At 43.8% G+C, this 18,256-nt stretch overlaps 1 protein-coding gene across 1 annotated transcript in view; it reads left to right on the top strand.

The window, feature by feature from the left end:
* COLEC10 (collectin subfamily member 10) overlaps positions 1 to 17,927 on the top strand; it is a 21,366-nt gene extending 3,439 nt beyond the window's left edge. The window contains exons 2-6 of the mRNA XM_010171558.2: positions 11,206 to 11,277; positions 12,643 to 12,714; positions 14,722 to 14,775; positions 16,036 to 16,131; positions 17,531 to 17,927. Of these exons, the coding sequence (XP_010169860.1) occupies positions 11,206 to 11,277; positions 12,643 to 12,714; positions 14,722 to 14,775; positions 16,036 to 16,131; positions 17,531 to 17,922 (686 nt within the window). The 3' untranslated portion in view covers positions 17,923 to 17,927. The remainder of the gene's footprint in view (positions 1 to 11,205; positions 11,278 to 12,642; positions 12,715 to 14,721; positions 14,776 to 16,035; positions 16,132 to 17,530) is intronic.
* The last annotated feature ends 329 nt before the right edge of the window (positions 17,928 to 18,256 follow it).

The following is an 18,256-nucleotide window of genomic DNA, read 5'->3' as shown; positions in this document are numbered from 1 at the left end:
GTGGGCGGGAAGAGAAAAGCAAAAGCTGTCACTCCTCTCCCAGTTTCCTTTTCTAGGCAACGCTCAGGTCTCTTCTCAAAACAAGGGGATTCTTTTATATGAATACAGTCCTAGTGCAATGGCCGTCTTGTTCTGCTTTCTTGAAAAAGCTTTTAAGGTACAGAGCAAGCTGGCTTATATACCAGTTAAAAACAGAAATGTGGGAGGCATTTCTAGGATCCTTATTGAAATACTCTGGGAAACTAAAAAGGAAAAAAAAATCTTTGCTTTGGACTAGAACAGAATTTCAATATTTGTAACTAGTGATTTTTGGTGTTTGACCTGAGATAGTGAGGAACAACTTGGCACAGGACCTCTGAAAACACATTAGATAACGCTTATCCACAGCTGAGTAACTGGGAAATAAAAGACAAGTTCTGTACTCCATCAGCTTCTTTGGTCCAAAGAGAACCAGACCAAGCATAAACAAAATACTGCATCCAGCTTTGGAGCCCTCAACACAAGAAGGATGTGTACCTGTTGGCATGTGTCCAGAGGAGGCCACAAAAATGATCCAAGGGCTGGAGCACCTCTCCTACGAGGACAGGCTGAGAGAGTTGGGGCTGTTCAGACTGGAGAAGAGAAGGCTCCGGGGAGATCTTATAGCGGCCTTCCAGTACCTGAAAGGTGCCTGTAAGGGATCTGGGGAGGGACTGTTCACGAGGGCCTGTAGCAATAGAACGAGGGGTAATGGTTCTAAACTACAAAAGGGTAGATTTATGTTTGATATTAAGAAGTTTTTCAATATGAGGGTGGTAGATCATTGGAACAGGCTGCCCAGAGAGGTAGTGGAGGCCCCATCCCTGGAGATATTCAAGGTCAGGCTTGATGAGGCTCTGAGCAACCTGCTCTAGTAAAGATGTCCCTGCTCACTGCAGGGGGGGTTGGACTAGTTGTCCTTTGAAGGTCCCTTCCAACCCAATATGTTCTATGATTCTATGATTAAAACAATGAATCACCCAGGGCAGCCAAATGCTTGGCCTAGCAAAGTTAGTCATGGCCCTGTTGCTTACATCCCACCCTTCCAAGCCTGGAAGCAGGCTGGCTGTTGCTGCTGCTGAGAGAGGAACCAGGACTGTGGGAAGGCAGCAGCTAGTGTGGTGACAGCAAAGCACCAGTTGTTGGTCCATGCCCTGGCAGCAGCAGGAACACCAGGCTCTGCTCCCCAGGGCTCTGCCTTCGACCAGTGTCCCAGCTCTGTCCTTTCTTCTAGCCTGGCCTCACCTGGAGACTGCAAGCTCAGTTTTGTCTAACCTGCAAAGGAATTGTTAAATGGGCTGTTGACATAAATGAGATGGGATCTGACATCGTCTGAGTTAATCAATAAGCAACAACATGAGGGCAGAAATAAGCATAGGGCCCAAAACTTTGACTCCTAAACTCCCATTAAAAGAATGAACTTGGGGAGAAGACTAGAGCAGGCGCTGGCTCTGTGGAAGCTGATTTCACGTGGATTCCTAGGTGCTCAGTGCTCGGAAGACTGGCTCTAGATCTTGCTATCTGTCCCAGCTCCCAGCTCTTTTCCTTTGAAATCCAGACACAGGGACTTCAAAGGTCTTGAATCAGATCCAGATTGAGAAACTGGAATGAGATGAAATCTGAAGAATACCGGGAGTTTCCCATAGCAATTTAGATGTAAAGCGTTTCTTTATTATTATTTCTGACAAATGATGCTTATAAACTCGATGACATTGGCTGGTGCCTCAAAATAGCATTTACTGTGGTCTACAGTATAGCTGTCCATCTCTCAGCTTTAATTTTGCTTACGCAATTCCACGCCTGGAAAATCTCAAACTCTCTCAGAAACCAGATATGCTGCTATCCACATTTCCTTCCGAAAATATAAAATGCCTTACCACATCCTATAGGCTGTTCAGACCTATAACTAAACTTCCCTCTTAGCGCCTCATGTTTGATCTGAAGAGCCCTTTAACTTCAACACATAATTCTATTTTTCATGTCTTTTAGACTTCCTCATTTTAGTGTAGGTCAAGTTTCTGAAGTTTATCAGCTTGAGTTACAAAGCATGTATGTGGTGATTTAAATACATAAATTCAAAAGATATTTGGTCTTTATTTCTTACCAATGTCAGTCTGATTCCTCACTGAAGCCACCGTAATCCATGGATCTCTGACATCACATCAGAATGGCAGGAGAGTAGTCTGGGAAAATTAAATTGGGCAGACTAAGCGAAAAGAGAATCAGGAATAATTTAAATTATTTCTGTGTTATTAAAGAAATAATAAATGTCCCAGTCATGCACAAAGGCCCACACTTTCAAATCATACAAGTCAGCAGAGCTTCACTGAACCTACTGAAAGCTTGGGTCTGGCTCCTGCAATACAAGGAGAAGAAGGTATTTCCACTGAAGTTAGTGGACGATTGTAAGTAGAAAGCAGAAAAGCATGCTGAGAATCCAGTTTATTCTTGATTATTTCTGTTTCACCAGCGAAGGGCCCCTATTGTCTAACTTGGAGCTGGATGAAAAAAAGACAAGTCCAAGAACTTGTGAGCAAAATGCTTTATTTCTCAGGGTTGCATCTGTGGGAGCCCTGCACGTTCCTGCAGGACACCGGGGGGAGTGGCTACGGATGCAGCTGCACACTACAGCTGCACTCATCTGTCAGGTTTTCCGCCAAAAAGGGAGGCACAACATCTTCTTCTTCCCCTGCTCTCACCATGTGTTCCTACCTTCACATTGTGCTGGCTCGGCTGTTTACTCATCAGCCTTTTCACTGAGCTGATTCAGCCCACTCACTAAAAATGTGTATTATTTGTATTATTGATAGTGCTGTTTAGTGAGTTGAATTCCTTTAACACAGGGTCAGAAGGGTGCCCAACATCAGGCGGGGGGGGGAGACGTGCAGGTCAGTGCTGGGGGCTGAAGGGAGGAGGAAGGACAGGCAAGAGGACATCGTGTAAGAGAGGCAGAAGATGTCAAAAAATGTGCTAGACATATATAGCTTGAAAGCAAGAATCCCCACTGCTAATGGAAAATTTGCAAAGGATGTAAAAGACACTGAAAGTGGAATTCAAGGAATTCTTAAGAGACAATTGGGGTTGTTGAGCCTGGAGAAAAGGAGGCTGAGGGGAGACCTTCTCGCTCTCTACAACTACCTGAATGGAGGGTGTAGAGAGGTGGGGGTCGGTCTGTTCAACCAAGTAACAAGTGACAGGACAAGAGGAAATGGCCTCAAGTTGCACAAAGGGAAGTTTAGATTGGATGTTAGGAAGAATTTCTTTACTGGAAGGGTTCTCAGGCATTGGAATGGGTTGCCCAGGGGAGTGGTAGAGTCCCCATCCCTGGAGGTATTTAAGAGTAGGGTAGATGTGGTGCTTAGGGACATGGTTTAGTCGAGGACTTGTCAGTGTTAATGATTGGACTCGATGATCTTAAAGGTCCTTTCCAATCTAGGCAATTCTGTGATTCTGTGAATTTCCACTGACGTAGCTCTGACGTGCTCGTACACTGGAAAGACAAACCGGGCTGTATTTGCTTATTTCTTGGAGTCTGCGACTCCCTCTGGTGACAAAACGTCTCAATACAGATTGTGCATGCACAAATGCTGCAAACATTCATGGTGCTCAGGGTCACACAGTGTCCATAGGCTGCAGAATGAAGATGCTGAGAGCTAATCCTGTGGCTATCTGCAAGGCTCTTTCAAGAGAACGGGGCATTCAGTTGCTCCTGGAGGGTTCTCAAGGCTTCAGAATTATGCACGTCTACTTATCCCTTTAGTTTAAGACACAGGAGAGGCAGAAGTCACCTGTACTCTTCACAATCTGCCTGTGGAGGTGGGGAGGGTCCCTATGCCACCTCAGGTGGGACTACGAGGATGAAACATGGAGCTCAGCAGAACTGTGCCATGCATGATCAGAAGGGTAAAGGATTCCATACAAAGCCTTTGTAGTGGGACATTGCCTAGAAATGCTAAAGGCATCCAAGGCAAGCAGTGCAAAGCAGCCACACCCACACTAATCAAGTACTAATCAAGGTTAACCATCCCTGCCCCCTCACAGCAAATCAGCCATGCCCCCACAGCGTTTCAAGGACTTTTTGGCTGGTGGCCAACTTTTTTCAACTCAGAGTATCTGATGTAGGAGGACAAGTGTGCTGTAGCCCAGCGAAATTTGTGTTTCTGTCATTTGAAAGGGTGGGTACGCCCAGGAGCGTGGAGGAAGGTATATGGGGCTGTGGTGTGCGCTAATCACGTGGTGGTAGGAGTAAAGTACAGGGTACAGGGAGCTAAAACTGGGACGGTCCCACCACGCTGCCTGTTGGGACGGGTCGCTACAATCAAGAGTCTTTGCCCTTCTTTTGTTTCAGAAGAAACAATTTAATTGATTCACTGCAAAAGAGAGGCTTAGAGACTATTAACATTTCTGCAGTATTTTTGGTCAGGCGACAGGAACTGGAGCTGACCTGACACCATGAATTGCCAGCACACCTGGTGAAGTGTCTCAGTAGAACCCTGCGTGGACCCAGGGAGTCTCTCAGCAAACCTCTAAGTGAAAAGGCTGGATGCGACATGCTCCCATAGAAACACATGCATAAATCCAGCTAGGAGTCTCCTCTCGGCTTTATCCTTTAGGAATCCTGCAGATGTCATAGAATGGTTTGGGTTGGAAGGGACCTTAAAGATCATCCAGTTCCAGCCCCCCTGCCATGATGAGCAGGCACACCTTCCACTAGACCAGGTTGCTCAAAGCCTCACCCAACTTGACCTTCAACACTTCCAGGGAGGGGGCATCCACAGCTTCTCTGGGAAACCTGGGCCAGTGTCTCACCACCCTCAGCCTTCTCTTCTCCAGGCTGAACAGCCCCAACCCTGCTGCAGGGCTGCCTCTACAGATAAGTGTGGGCTCCACAATCCCCAGGGATTACATCCTGATTCTCCAAGAACCAGGGTCAGCCATTAATCACAAGACCGGGGGAGTTACTAAATATATGTGAACAATTTAACCTGAAAATTTCCTCCATTCATGAATACAAACCAAATAAATTGCCTACAAAAGATTCAGCAGGGAAATCTAAGTCATTTGAAGGTCAGTAAATTTTTACTAATTAAATTCTTACTAAATGTAACCTCTCAACACTGTGTTATTTAGAGGCAGAGACGCTTTCAAATGCCTAAAAATCCTGCTGATTATTAGACCTTCAGCATTTTCCTGAGCTTGTTTATAGGATAAGGAAGGACTGGAGTTCCCTCTCAATTACAATTAAAATTTTCTAATGACTGAAAAAGTCATTTGCTGCTTATGGCTTCTGCCTTCCTTCTGTCTTGCACAGTCCCAAGCTGGAAGAGTCTAGTAATTTATTGTTCCATGTGTTCACTTTAATAGTCTAGTATTTTAAATCTGTGACACAGAAGTTAATCAGCTGGAGGGAATACTACCAAGGTTAAGAAATGGCCTTGCTTCAGCTACTGGCTCCAAGTGCTTCACCCACGTTTCAAATGCCAGTGCAGTGCATTATGTGACATCCTGCAACCACAGCTTTAAGGTGACTCTGCTAATTAGGTTAAAACTTAACCTGACACTGCCCCAATTGTAAAGCAGAACAAAGGAGAGATTGACCTCTAGGTATAGACTACAGGCATATGAGGTCAGGGATCTGAGGTTTGTTGTTTTTTGGGTTTTTTTCTGTAAGAAAACTCATGTTGCACAAAGCACAGAAGTACAACATTCAAAAATCCAGCCCAGAGTACTGCCGAGTTTTAGATGCAGTTTTCTGTCAGATTACAAAAAAGTGGCTAATACAGTGGGATGGCCTGTCCACATGAATTCCCAAAGTAAAGGGAGAGATGCTTATTATAAATTAGAGACAAAGCCAGCTCAACCCCTGCCCAAAACAGTCACACCAACCTCTTCTCCCCATCCTTCCTACCTGGCTGCAAATCATAGCGAGACCAGAAGGGGGGAGCATAACCCAAGAGTTCACGTTTCTTGTCAATATCTGAGATCACTGCACAGGACACGACGCATTTATAATTATAACACCATATTATCAAGCACTAGTAATCCAGTCTTAAACTAGCAATGAGATGGTACTACTAATTAACACTGTTTGCTTCTACCCTTGCTTTCTAATGGCCTACCCATTCTGAGATGCAATATGGGGAGAAAAGCAGGATTTACCTCCCTTACAGATAAACAAATTATTATTCTTCCCATTTTCCTAGGTAGGGAAACTAAGGCAGAGTGTGGTAGGCTGCTTCATGCCAAGATGAAACAGGTGATAGATCTCACTTCCCACTCCCTTAAGCTTTTAGAGGGCTTGAGCAAAAATTGGGACTACACAAAGTGTTAGCAATAAAAGCTGAAGAACTCTCTAATCTCTCAAATTCTCCAGAACAAACTTTCCCACTTTTACCCTTTTCCTCTGATGGCCCATGCAGGGCAACCTATCTTCATCTCCAGCAGCCCCATGTGTGAAAAGCTTGCTCCAAAGTCTCTCAGAAAAAGCCACTGCAGCTTTCAGTGGCTTGAAAGGTTGCAACTGAGACTGGAAGACAACGTCTTTGGAAAGTAACCACAGCTTCTCCACTTGTATATTGACTTTCTTTCCTGAGTTCTATTTCTAAGATTAACTGTCTGAACAATGTTTCTTACAAAAAAAAAAAAAAGCATCTTTCTTGCAGAGAGGTCTTCCTTCCGCAGCGAACAACAGTCTCTCTAGAGCCTTTAACCCAAGAGAGCAGTCTGCAAGCCACAGGGAATGTAACTAGCTGTCCACAGAGAGGTTTGCTCTCCTGCATGACACAGGCCAAAGAAACTCCCTCAGCAGCTTCTACAACGGCCCCAGAGTTACAGCATATCTTACACAAAGGAATTCATTGCACGGGGAAAGGCTGGACATGAGAAGCCTCCTACGCCTCCCTCCCCTGCCAGAGAGCGCGGTCCATTTGTTAAACAACCCCACGCTGCATTTCTAGTCAGGACTCATCCGGCTTTTCCAGCCTTTGAATCACACCCTGCTTCCCTTCTATTATCCCACATTTCTCCCCCTGTATGGGTTTGCAGACCGTGATCAGATCAGCTCTTAACCTTTTCCTGGAATTTCATTTCACAAGCCCTTTGTCAGCCTCTGGAAATCTCTTCTGAATTTCTGAACTACTGAGAAGTGACTTTTACACTTTTCTCAAGGGTTTCATAGATAGGTTTGGAAAGGACAATTTCTTGGTTTCTCAATTGTAAATGTTGTTAGCACTGAGGTCAACAGCAAAATTAAGCTGTACATTCTTTGGCTCTGCTGTCTGACGGTCGGAGAACCCAGTACAAGGAGGCATCCTTCCATCAGCTCCAGGCTCAGACCCACAGCTTCAGCTGGATATTTAAGGAGCTTGGCTTTTGGAAATATATACTGACTTTTCCAGTATTTTTAAGAACCAGTGAAAATAGAGATGTTTAAAATTTCTATTGCTGACTGCTTATAGCCTTTTCCCTTCCTATTTTGTCTTGTAGCAGATGGTGTTAAAACCAAAGTGTCTGAGTGAGCCTGCACACACACACACACCATGTCACGTTTCCTCCTTGTCCATCCCACTAGCAAGTGCTTCCTCCCTCCAACATGGACTGAAGTTCAGCCCTTTATCTTCCTCAGCTTGGACGACTGATTATCCCCCCCAAAGGGCATCCTGACCAACGGGGCAAGTCTGACCTCCACATGAGAGTCCCAACACTGAAGTTTTTTTCAGCGTACAGGGACAGACTCAGCCCAGTCCACGTAACTGACATGGAAAGGAGCCAAACAGCTAATACTATGTTTTATATGCTGCAATTAATATGCACCACTTCTCATCTGTCATCACCTCATAGACCAGCCCACAATACACTACCTAGGGCTACAGAACGTAGGAGAAGGTAAATGAGGAATGAGTGGGCAGTATTTTTCAGAAAATAAGAATGAGATCCAATGAAACCACAGGAAGCTACTTTCTCCCTCAGCACATAATTAGATCATTGACCTATTTACCACAGGATATTATAGGGGCCAAACATATAAATGGCTTTAAAAGGCATGGGACTAATCTGTGCAGGGAAGAATCTCCAGTGGTTGTTCAGGAGTGGTCTGGATGCAGTGCTTGGCTCAGGCAAGCCCTTTCAACTACTGCTCGTGGGAGGCTGCGAGTGGCTGCCCGAGTCACAGTCACCTTCAGCACAGCCACTTCCCTCAACATCTTCTGCCAGGGCTGGAGGCACCATCTTCAGTGAGACAGGGTCTTGTCACGTAATGCTGTGCTATCCTCACTTCTCTTTTGCTGATATCCAGACAGATTTCCCTCCCTGGGTCTCCATATGCTGAACTTCTCCCCTTCTGGGCAGCAGGCACAGGTACAACTGGCTGCCACTCACACGTGAGGTCCTGCCTTGGCCAAAAGACTGTGGCATTGCTTCCTACTGCACGGCAAGGCTTCCTGCAGACAGGGGCAGGGTCAGAGGGAGAGGCTTTGGGAGGCTGCCTGCACTCAGTGCTGGTCATTCAGTGCAAAGGAGCGCAGGGGTTTTCCCCACTCAGCATTTGTTCGTTTGTTTTTTTTTTTAAAGAGGAAAGATGTTCTTGGGATTCGGCTCAAAACTAAGTAGAAGATAAGAAAATTAACTCCAGTTGTGCTCCAATTTCCTGCTGTCCTGGTTTCACTAGGACAGCTAATTTTCTTCTTAGTTGCTAGAATAGTGCTGTGTTTTGGTTTCAGTATGGGATTTGTTATGAGAACAATGTTGATAATATACTAATGTTTTTAGTTGTTGCTAAGAAAAATCAAGGACATTCCCACTTCCCATGTTTTGCTAGTCTGCAGGTGCAGAAGAAATGTGGGGGAAGCGTAGTAAATTAGCAAACCCAAACTGGCATTTGGATAAGCCAAAGAGATATTCCATATCATATAACGTCATGTTTAGTATATTAATGAGGGTTGATCAGAAAGCTCTCAGATTATCTCGGATCTCTCAGGCTCTCTCTCTCTTCGGGGGTTGCACTTTTGGTTTCAGGATTGTCTCTGCACTGGGATCTCTAGCCACCAACCGGGCTGGGCATCAGTCAGCGAGTGGTGAGCAACTGTACTGTGCATCACCCAATTCTATATTCCATTATTACTGTTATTATAATTATTATTTTAATTACAATTTTATTTAAATTACTGCATTGTTTTTATTTCAATCCACGAGTTCTCTCACTTTTACCCTTCTGATTCCCTCCCCATTTCCCGGCTGGGGAGGGTGAGTGAGAGGCTGTTGGCTGTTTGGCTGCCAGCCATGCTAAAACCACCACACCTGCATAATACAAAGCAAAATTATATGCTAGCTAAGGAAGGAGATAACATTTCTTTCCTACTAATTGCTGCCTTGCTCCTTTAGACTGTAAGCTGCTCAGTGAGAGACTCTTACAATAGTAAGTGTACTTACACAGTACTGTACAGGAACCTCTGTAATAGGGTCTTGATCTCATTTGGAGAAATCTCTGCACCACTGTAATAAAGACAACGACTTTACCTCTTACAGGTACTCTGGGTATGACATACTCAAAATACAGCATCACAGTGATTGCAAAACATGTTTGCTATACCAACATATAAATGTCACCTGTCAAAAACTGAAGGCAAGACTTCTGGCGTACTAAGTGCTAAGGCCTCTGCTAAGATCTATTTCAACATATTTACATTCCTCCCATTCCAAAAGCACCTGCGTACCCTGAGCAGAGTCACTATGAAGAGACTCACTATAAACAATTAATATTGCCTCTCCTGGCAGCTCTTCTGTGTGTGCACAGGTTTCCCAACAGAGAAAGACTGACTTAATTATCTGCTTTATAGCTAACAGAGCTTAAAGGACAGAACTAGAAACTGGTGGTGTTGTGGTGGGCTGACCCTGGCAGGATGCCAGATGCCCACCAAAGCCACTCTATCACTCTCCTGCTCCACAGGACAGGGGACAGAAAATATAACAAGAGGTTCAGGGGTCGAGATAAGGACAGGGAGAGATCACTCACCAATTACCGTCATGGGCGAAACAGACTCAAGCTGGGGAAATTAGTTTAATTTTATTACCAATCAAATCAGAGTAGGGTAATGAGAAATAAAACCAAATCTTAAACACTTTCTACCTATTCCTCCCTTCTTCCCGGGCTTAACTTCATTCCCAATTTCTCTACCTCCTCCCCTTCAGCAGCACAGGGGGACAGGGAATGGGGATTGTGGTCAGTTCATCACATGCTGTCTCTGCTGCTCCTTCCTCCTCAGTGGAAGAACTCACACTCTGCCCCTGCACCAGCATGGGGTCCCTCCCATGGGAGACAGTCCTCCACAAACTTCTCCAGCATGAGTCCTTCCCACAGGCCACAGTTCTTCACAAACTGCTCTAGTTTGGGCTCCTCTCTCCACAGTGCCACAGGTCCTGCCAGGAACCTGCTCCAGATGAGGCTCCCCACAGGGTCACAGCCTCTTTTGGGCATCCACCTGCTCCAGCTTTGAGTCCTCCATAGGCTGCAGGTGGACATCTGCTCCACCATGGACCTCCATGGACTGCAGGGGGACAGCCTGCCTCACCATGGTCTTCATCACAAGTTGCAGGGGAATCTCTGCTCCAGCGCCTGGAGCACCTCCTGCCCCTCCTTCTGGTGTCTGCAGAGTTGTTTCTCTCACATCTTCTCACTCCCCTCTCCACCTGCAATTGCTGTTGTGCAGCAACTTTTTCCCCTTCTTAAATACATTATCACAGAGGGTCAACTACCATCACTGATGGGCTCAGCCTTGGCCAGTGGTGGGTCTATCTTGGAGCCGATGGCATTGGCTCTGTCACACATGGGAGGAAGCTTCTGGCAGCTTCTAACAGAAGCCATCTTTGTAGCCTCCCCGCTACCAAAACCTGGCCATGCAAACCCAATACAGTTGTATAATTCTCATGTTGGAATAGCCTCTCCAAAAGATAAAGTTTTTAGCTTTTCCTAATGACGGTCAGATTCATCAGCTCTTCTCTGGAAATTTATCCCATGGCTTCTGTGACTTCAATGTGAAATAAAAAGAAATTAGCAGGAAAAAACAAAACAAAACAAAAAAACCCCCAACCAACACAAAACATCTGTGAACTTTACTTTCTGAGGATGTACAGTTGCACTTACTGCACTGAGAGAAATGTGCCATGATGCTTTATTTTCTGTTTTTTTGGAAGGGGATGAAGGTGAAAAAGGAGACAGAGGAGAAGTGGGCAAACAAGGAAAGGTTGGACCAAAAGGACCAAAAGGTATGTATGACAGTTTGTGGGCTATTACTGGCATGTGAATGTCATTGTACACAACTGTACTGGTGCATATGACCAGTGTTGTTTAATGCTTTTCATTCCTGTTGCACCTGTGGATTTCACAATCCTGTCAAACATTAATGAGTGAACCTAACAATGCTCAAGAGAGCTTGGTGCAATTCCTACCGACACATAAGACTATACCTGGCAATAAATTTAAAGAGTCGTGTAATAAAGCAGCACATTTACTGCTCCTCTCCCAAGTGGCTGTCGTGAGTGCGAGCCAGAAGACCCAGATCATATGTACAGTCACTACCCAGATCATATGTACAATCAGAAAGATTATTGTTCTCTTACCAAGAAACTTTGTTTCTCAGTGTATGCTTCCATTTGCTTGGCTGCAAAATAGGGACAACTGAGACTAAATTTTGTTGACCATCCTGATGTATGACTAGGAAATAACTCTCAAAATTCAGTAAGAGAACTCTAATACAAAAGCTTAATTTATTATTAGAGTTTAATGATAATGCATATCCATTATCATATTCCTTGAGAGTGGTTTAAGACTAATCAGGAAAGTTTTTACCTTTATAGAAACTTTAAAATCACCCTGTTGTTATTGTTACAACAAAAAACTTTTACATTTTTAAATGCATTAATATGACTTTGCTTCTTACCTTAAAAAGATTAGGTAAGATACAAGGGAATTGGGTAACCAACCATTTTTGAAGCATCTTAGTGATGTTAAATTCAGCATGTTAAGCTGAGATTCCCTAAATTGGGCTGTCATCATTAGCCAGCTATTTTAGGAGTTAAACTATTCATCAATTAAAAAGGCATCTGTTATTTTGGTGCTCTGAGGACTGGGAAAGCATAGACAGCAAAACTAGTAGCTTCCTGTTTGCAGTCCTGCTTTGAGAAGGATTCCCAGCAAAGCCATGAGGACTTCACCTCAAGAAAGAAGGAAAGACTTTTGTCTGGGGGGGAGGAAAAAAACCACAAAAACAAACCAACCAAACAAAAAAAACGCCTGCTGTCAGCCAGGTTTGGCTGTGCAGTAAAATCAATATTTGAATACTCAGTAGCAGTTATAGTTTGTATTTTCTGTAAGAAAACATGACATTTCTGGGTATTTGAACAGGCAGTTCTACCAAGGTGCCTTCCAATGTCCTACTGTTGTATCTTACAGCAGCAGGGATCTGCGCTGTCCTCCTCCAACCATCCTTGGGGCTCCACTCATTTCAACTTTGCCACACGGGTGGACTGGCCATGCTCAGCAAAAATAGCAGCAGTACAGACCTAAATACTGCCTGGGAAAGAAGTGACAGAAACCATCCATACTCTTTTCCTCTTTATTTCTTCTCTTAGGAAACAAAGGACCTGTGGGGGATGCTGGTGACCAGGGAATGCTTGGGAAAATTGGCCCAATTGGTGGAAAGGGTAAGCTGTGGTCTGCAAGTTTTCTTTTTTTTTCCCTCAAGGTAAATATGTGTTTTGTGAAAGTTCCAGGTATGGAGTAATACCAAATAACGGCTGTGACCAATGCTCTCCAAATAAAATTATGTATAGAGATTGGTCATGAGAGCTAACTGAGATATTCTTGTTTTACTTCCCACGTGCAATATATCTAACTTACTCAGGTAAAATAATTTGCTTAATGAGTTAAGAAGTCAATCCTCTTTGATGGTAAAAGAGGAAGGGAGAAACCTGGCCCTTCTGAAGTAAATCCTCTGAATGCTTTAAAAGAGAGAGACGAATTTGTGTCTCTGCACTGGATTCTGATGACCTAAATCAATATTCTGCAGCTGCTCAGGATGCCACATCTTGTCACTTGCACTGCTGTGGGACACATGAGCAAGAAATGCACAGGACAGCTAGTTAATGGAATGATTTTAGGGGTTTTAAGAAAGCATTCACGTAACCAGGGATGTCAACTACTCACAAATCAAGGTAGACTCTCAGTCTACCTGAACAATAATTTCATGATATTATGCTCTAGTCATCTGAGAAGATGGCTGAAGCACTCCTTCCAAATACTCCTAAAGAGCTACTTCAGAAGGAATATTACTTCTGCCACAAGGCGTCCTGCCTTGAAAGCTGAGCAGGGATTCCACCATCCCCAGAAAACTCTGTGGTCTCTAACCAGCACATCAACCCTGGCATGTGGGTGAGTGGGTGGAACAATCTCTCCAGGGAGCTTCTCAAGCCAATGCATTTAATAAACCTTTGATGGCCTCTAGCCAGCCTCAGTATCACAGAAGAAGAAAAGAATTTGGCCCGAAGGACTAATTTTCAGAAGTGCCTAGACAACTGAAAACACAGTTATCTCCTAAGATGTCTTCAATCAAGGAGACTAGAATTTAAGAATTCCACAAATTGCTTATCTTTATCTGTAAGTAAACCAATGCTCTGAGCCTTTAAATCAAGCTCTCTCTCAACCTGAATGTACAATTTATTGACCCCTTCTAGTTTTTCTCATTTTCTTTCTTTATTTGCAGAAGCAAAGGTCACTAAGTCACTGTTTAAATCTACCATTAAACATTCAAGCTCTTAATGAAGCAACCCAGAAATTTCAGCTTATAAGTGTGTAGAGTGTTATGCAATGCTAATTAAAATGACGACCAACTCCCAATTTCTTTAAAAAAAAACCACAAGCATATAAAGGGAAGAGCACATCAAAACACAGCCATGAACAAGGCAGAGCATGCATCAGCAATTTTTGACCTCTGAAGGTTTTAATTCATAAAAGAAAAGCTGACATGAATTTCAGATAAAGTCCAGCTGTTTCTGATCCAAATTACAGCTCAGATTTTTTAAAAAGCTGGTCACCTCCACTTACACAGTAGCACATTTGAAGAAGTATTTCTATCATTTTTATGATATTCAGAAGAAGGGGAAAGCCGTTGGATGAAAGTAAATCACATTTCCATGAACTATAACTGAAATGAAATGCTGCTCCTTGGTGACCTCATCTCGTGCAGGTGCTAACTGCTGCCCACACACTTCATCTGTTGCACACATGAGTTCAGTGGCTTAGTGCACATCAGCCTCATCTGCGACCTCATCCCATCATGGAGCTACTGAACCCAGGGAAGGGCTCTGTCCTGCAAGGAGATGAGAAAACCCAGGTCTCACCTCCCGCAGATTTCTTGAGTGCTTTCAGCCTCTCAGGATCATTGTGCAGTTGATATTTAAAGTAAGTGGTACCAGGAACCAGCAGCACACGAGATGCCTGTGTTATCAGTGAGTTAGCTATTAAAGGGTTCTCCTTATTTCCATACACCAAAATTAATCATGGTTTGTTTGACTTGGCACATCTGCCAGCACGGTACATCAGGGCTTCCTATCAGAAGCACACCGTTAATATATTATTAAACAGGTTTTTCAAAGTCGCTCCCCTGACTTGCACTGTCTGAGATCTGAGAATATATTTTCCTCTTTATTCAGGTGACAAAGGAGCCAAAGGCTTATCAGGGGTGTCTGGAAAAAAGGGGAAAGCAGGTATGCTACGCATCTTTCTCTGCACAATGTCTTGATTTCAGGGTTGGCCTGTTTGGAGTTTCACAACATTTTAGGGCCCATGGACAAACTTGTTAATAGGCAAAACAAACAGGAAGAGACTGAAAAAGTTTTGTTTATCAAAATGAAGGCTTGGGTAGGAACATGACTGATGCCTATGAATATACCAACACACACAAAATGGGGAAGAGTTACCTAAATTAATGGGTAATGTTTGATATCATAAAAATTAACACATAGACAGGCCAGCAGTACATTTATACTGGAAACTAGAAGGAAGTTTGTGAATACCAGTGGAATTAAGTACTTTAAGAGTTTCTTGATAGGAACATGGAGACGAAAAAATAAGTTATCTTAGATAGAGCACAATCTGTTGTCAAATGAATGCAATGCATTTGGTTACAGGAGGAGAATTTGGATCTGATGACCCAGAAAAATCTTCTCAGTCCTAATAACCTTTAATGTCTTCCCACCTTGAATGTACAATTGTGTAAATTTTTAGATTTCAAATGCAAAGCTAGTTTGGTTCTCAATGGGAAACCATCAGCAACAAATTTTCTTCCTGAGAATAAGAGACAAACAAAAAAACCCTATACCAAGCCAAATTTCATTTTACCAAGAAAAATATAACTGACACTTCAGTGCTTGAAAGCTATTGATTATTTGAATTGGTACCACCTATTTCTGCTGTACCACAGCTGCATGCAGCAGTTCACTAACATGGTCCTTCTACCAAAGTTTTGCTAGTCCCACCTCTATGCATATTCACAAAACTTCACTGAGAAAACAGCAGTTCCCCATTTCATGGAGGCTTTTGTTCCCATGAGAAAGCCAGAGAACCAGCGCTGTTTATGGATACAAAGGTAGACCTTTGGAATTCAGATGTAACACTGTAGAGGTCATCATGACAAGCCACATCTCTGCAGTTAGACAGAACCGATGATGAGGGGCAGAGCATGTGCAAATCTTACATTGATATGGGTGGAAGGAAGACAGCAAACTCTTCCATCCATGTTTTTTAAAGTTGGGACCTTTAAGCTAGTTAGCAAGGAGCGTACAGAGACAAAATATTAAGTGCTTTGATCAACAGAAGTATGGCCAGTGGGGCAGGGTGAGACTGGTTCTCCCCAAGTGGAGGCCAAGCCTTCAGAAGGTTTGGAAGTGGGCTACAGCTGACCCTCCACACATACATACAAAAATGCTTCTAAAGAAATAAATCCTTTGTCCTTTGTATTGCATCAGGCACCGTCTGTGACTGTGGAAGATACCGCAGAGTTGTTGGACAACTGAATATCAATGTTGCTCGTCTTAACACATCCATCAAGTTTTTAAAGAATGGTAAGGATCCTTACGTATTTGATGTGATTTATTTGGCTCCTATCACATTTATCATTGCTATTCTTCTTCCATTGCTGCTCTATGGCAGCATCCATAGATGACCCAGAGAGAAGGTGCCACTGTGTGAGCCACTCCAAAAACACACAGAAAAGAGACAGTCTTGCACCTGTATGGATATAAGCAGCAGATGATTAAAAGCAAAAACAATACAGAAATTATCAACAGCACAACAGAAAGAATCATGAAAAGCACAAGGCACAGCTTGCTAACTGCCTCTGGGCAGTTTGTGCCAATCTGCTCCAGAGAGGCAGGAAAAGCAACAGGAACCTCTTGATCTTTCTGCTGCACAGGAAGGCTGCAGGCACAGTACTCCTAAGTGCTCCCCTCAGTGCAAGCATCATTTTCCTGTAACAAGGGACCAACACCCAAAGACATGGGTTATCAGAAGACAGGTCTGCAGGCAGCACTGTCAGGTGGCCAGTGCAAACTGCCCAGACTGAAAGGAAGGAAGAGCATTTCCCAGCATAGCAGAGGTTTTTGAGAACATTCTACAACTGCTTCTAGGACTAGATCTGTATCAGTAAATTAAATGTGTCTGAGACTGTGGGCAACTGCCACAGAACAGCCCTCATCTATATTATTAAATCCTACAAAAACAAATGCCATATTATCAGGAGTGTCCCTCTACCAGCTCCTAAACTGCACCTGGGGTAATTCTTGAATTGTTTGGGAGGGTGTTAGTTACTCCAGGCCAAAGATCTGCTCAGGACTATTCCAGCAATCCATCAGCAGGGACAATCAACTTCTAGCTGCCCATGCATGTGCTCCTTGGCACTGCTTAACTCCCTAGGATACACACTGCCTGAGAAGCTTGCCTTTTAAAGCTGCTGAGCAGTCCGTTTCCTTCCCAGTGAATGCCACTTAGTGGCTACAGCAGCTCAGAATATCAGGCCATATTTAAAATGTCTGATTTTAGCAGCCACATTGACTTTCCTCGACATGGGAAGGGCCTGGAAAGCTATCAACACTCCCGTGTTTCTATCCCCGAGCACTCTTTCACAATCTGTATTCAAATGCAAACCATGGTGGTGATCCAGAGTTAGGCATTGCTCCTTTTCCTTTTAGCATGCCTTGATTTGATTAGTACTAGATATCCATGAAATAAAACTCAAGTGCCACAGGAGACACGTGCCAATCAGGACTGAATAGTTTTTGTCCTAACGTGTGCAAGGTGCTTGTCAGTTCCATTAGTAGCATCAGTCTCTGATCGTGTCCTCATTGTTCATCCTCTCTCCCTTTTATTAATTCTAATGTAAAAATCATCTCATTGTCATACTGGAACAGAAGCACCTTCAATATTTGTTGACATGCCATTAAGCAATTTTTTTCTCCTTTAAAGTTATAGCTGGTATCAGGGAGACAGATGAGAAATTCTATTACATCGTGAAAGAAGAGAAGAATTACAGAGAAGCCTTGATTCACTGCAGAGACAGAGGAGGAACACTGGCCATGCCTAAAGATGAGGCAACCAACGCCCTGCTTGCTGACTACATCTCCAACAGTGGCCTCTTCCGAGCCTTCATTGGGCTGAATGACATGGAAAAAGAAGGACAGTTTGTGTACGCAGACAACAGCCCGCTGCAGAACTACAGTAACTGGAAGGAAGGGGAACCTCACGACCCAGCTGGCCGCGAGGACTGTGTGGAAATGCTCAGCACGGGAGAGTGGAACGACTCTGAGTGCCAAGTCACCATCTACTTCGTCTGTGAATTCCTCAAGAAGAGGAAATAAAAGTGCCACAGAACGTGCCTGGCACCTGCTGTACATACAATAACCCCTCCTCGTTCATCCGCTGTCGGGAGAGCAGACAACCAGGGACAGGGCTCAATCCAGCCTCCACCTCGCTCGGTTAAGCGAGAGCAACTACTGTTAAGATGGCAGTGACCATAAAGTCAGCCCAGGTCTGCAGGGGCATCCTGTCAGTTGAGAATCTTTATTTCATTTCTATGTGCAGTTTAGGGTGGGCATTCCTATATGTAATTTAGGGGCAAATTTAGAGCATGTGGAGGTGAATACGATTTCACTAATGCCAGAAATAGTAAACTCATTGGTATATTAATTATTG

Source organism: Antrostomus carolinensis, unplaced genomic scaffold (genome assembly GCF_000700745.2).
Source record: "Antrostomus carolinensis isolate BGI_N321 unplaced genomic scaffold, ASM70074v2 scaffold2387, whole genome shotgun sequence".
NCBI lineage: Eukaryota > Metazoa > Chordata > Aves > Caprimulgiformes > Caprimulgidae > Antrostomus > Antrostomus carolinensis.
This window is presented reverse-complemented; position numbering and strand designations above follow the sequence as displayed.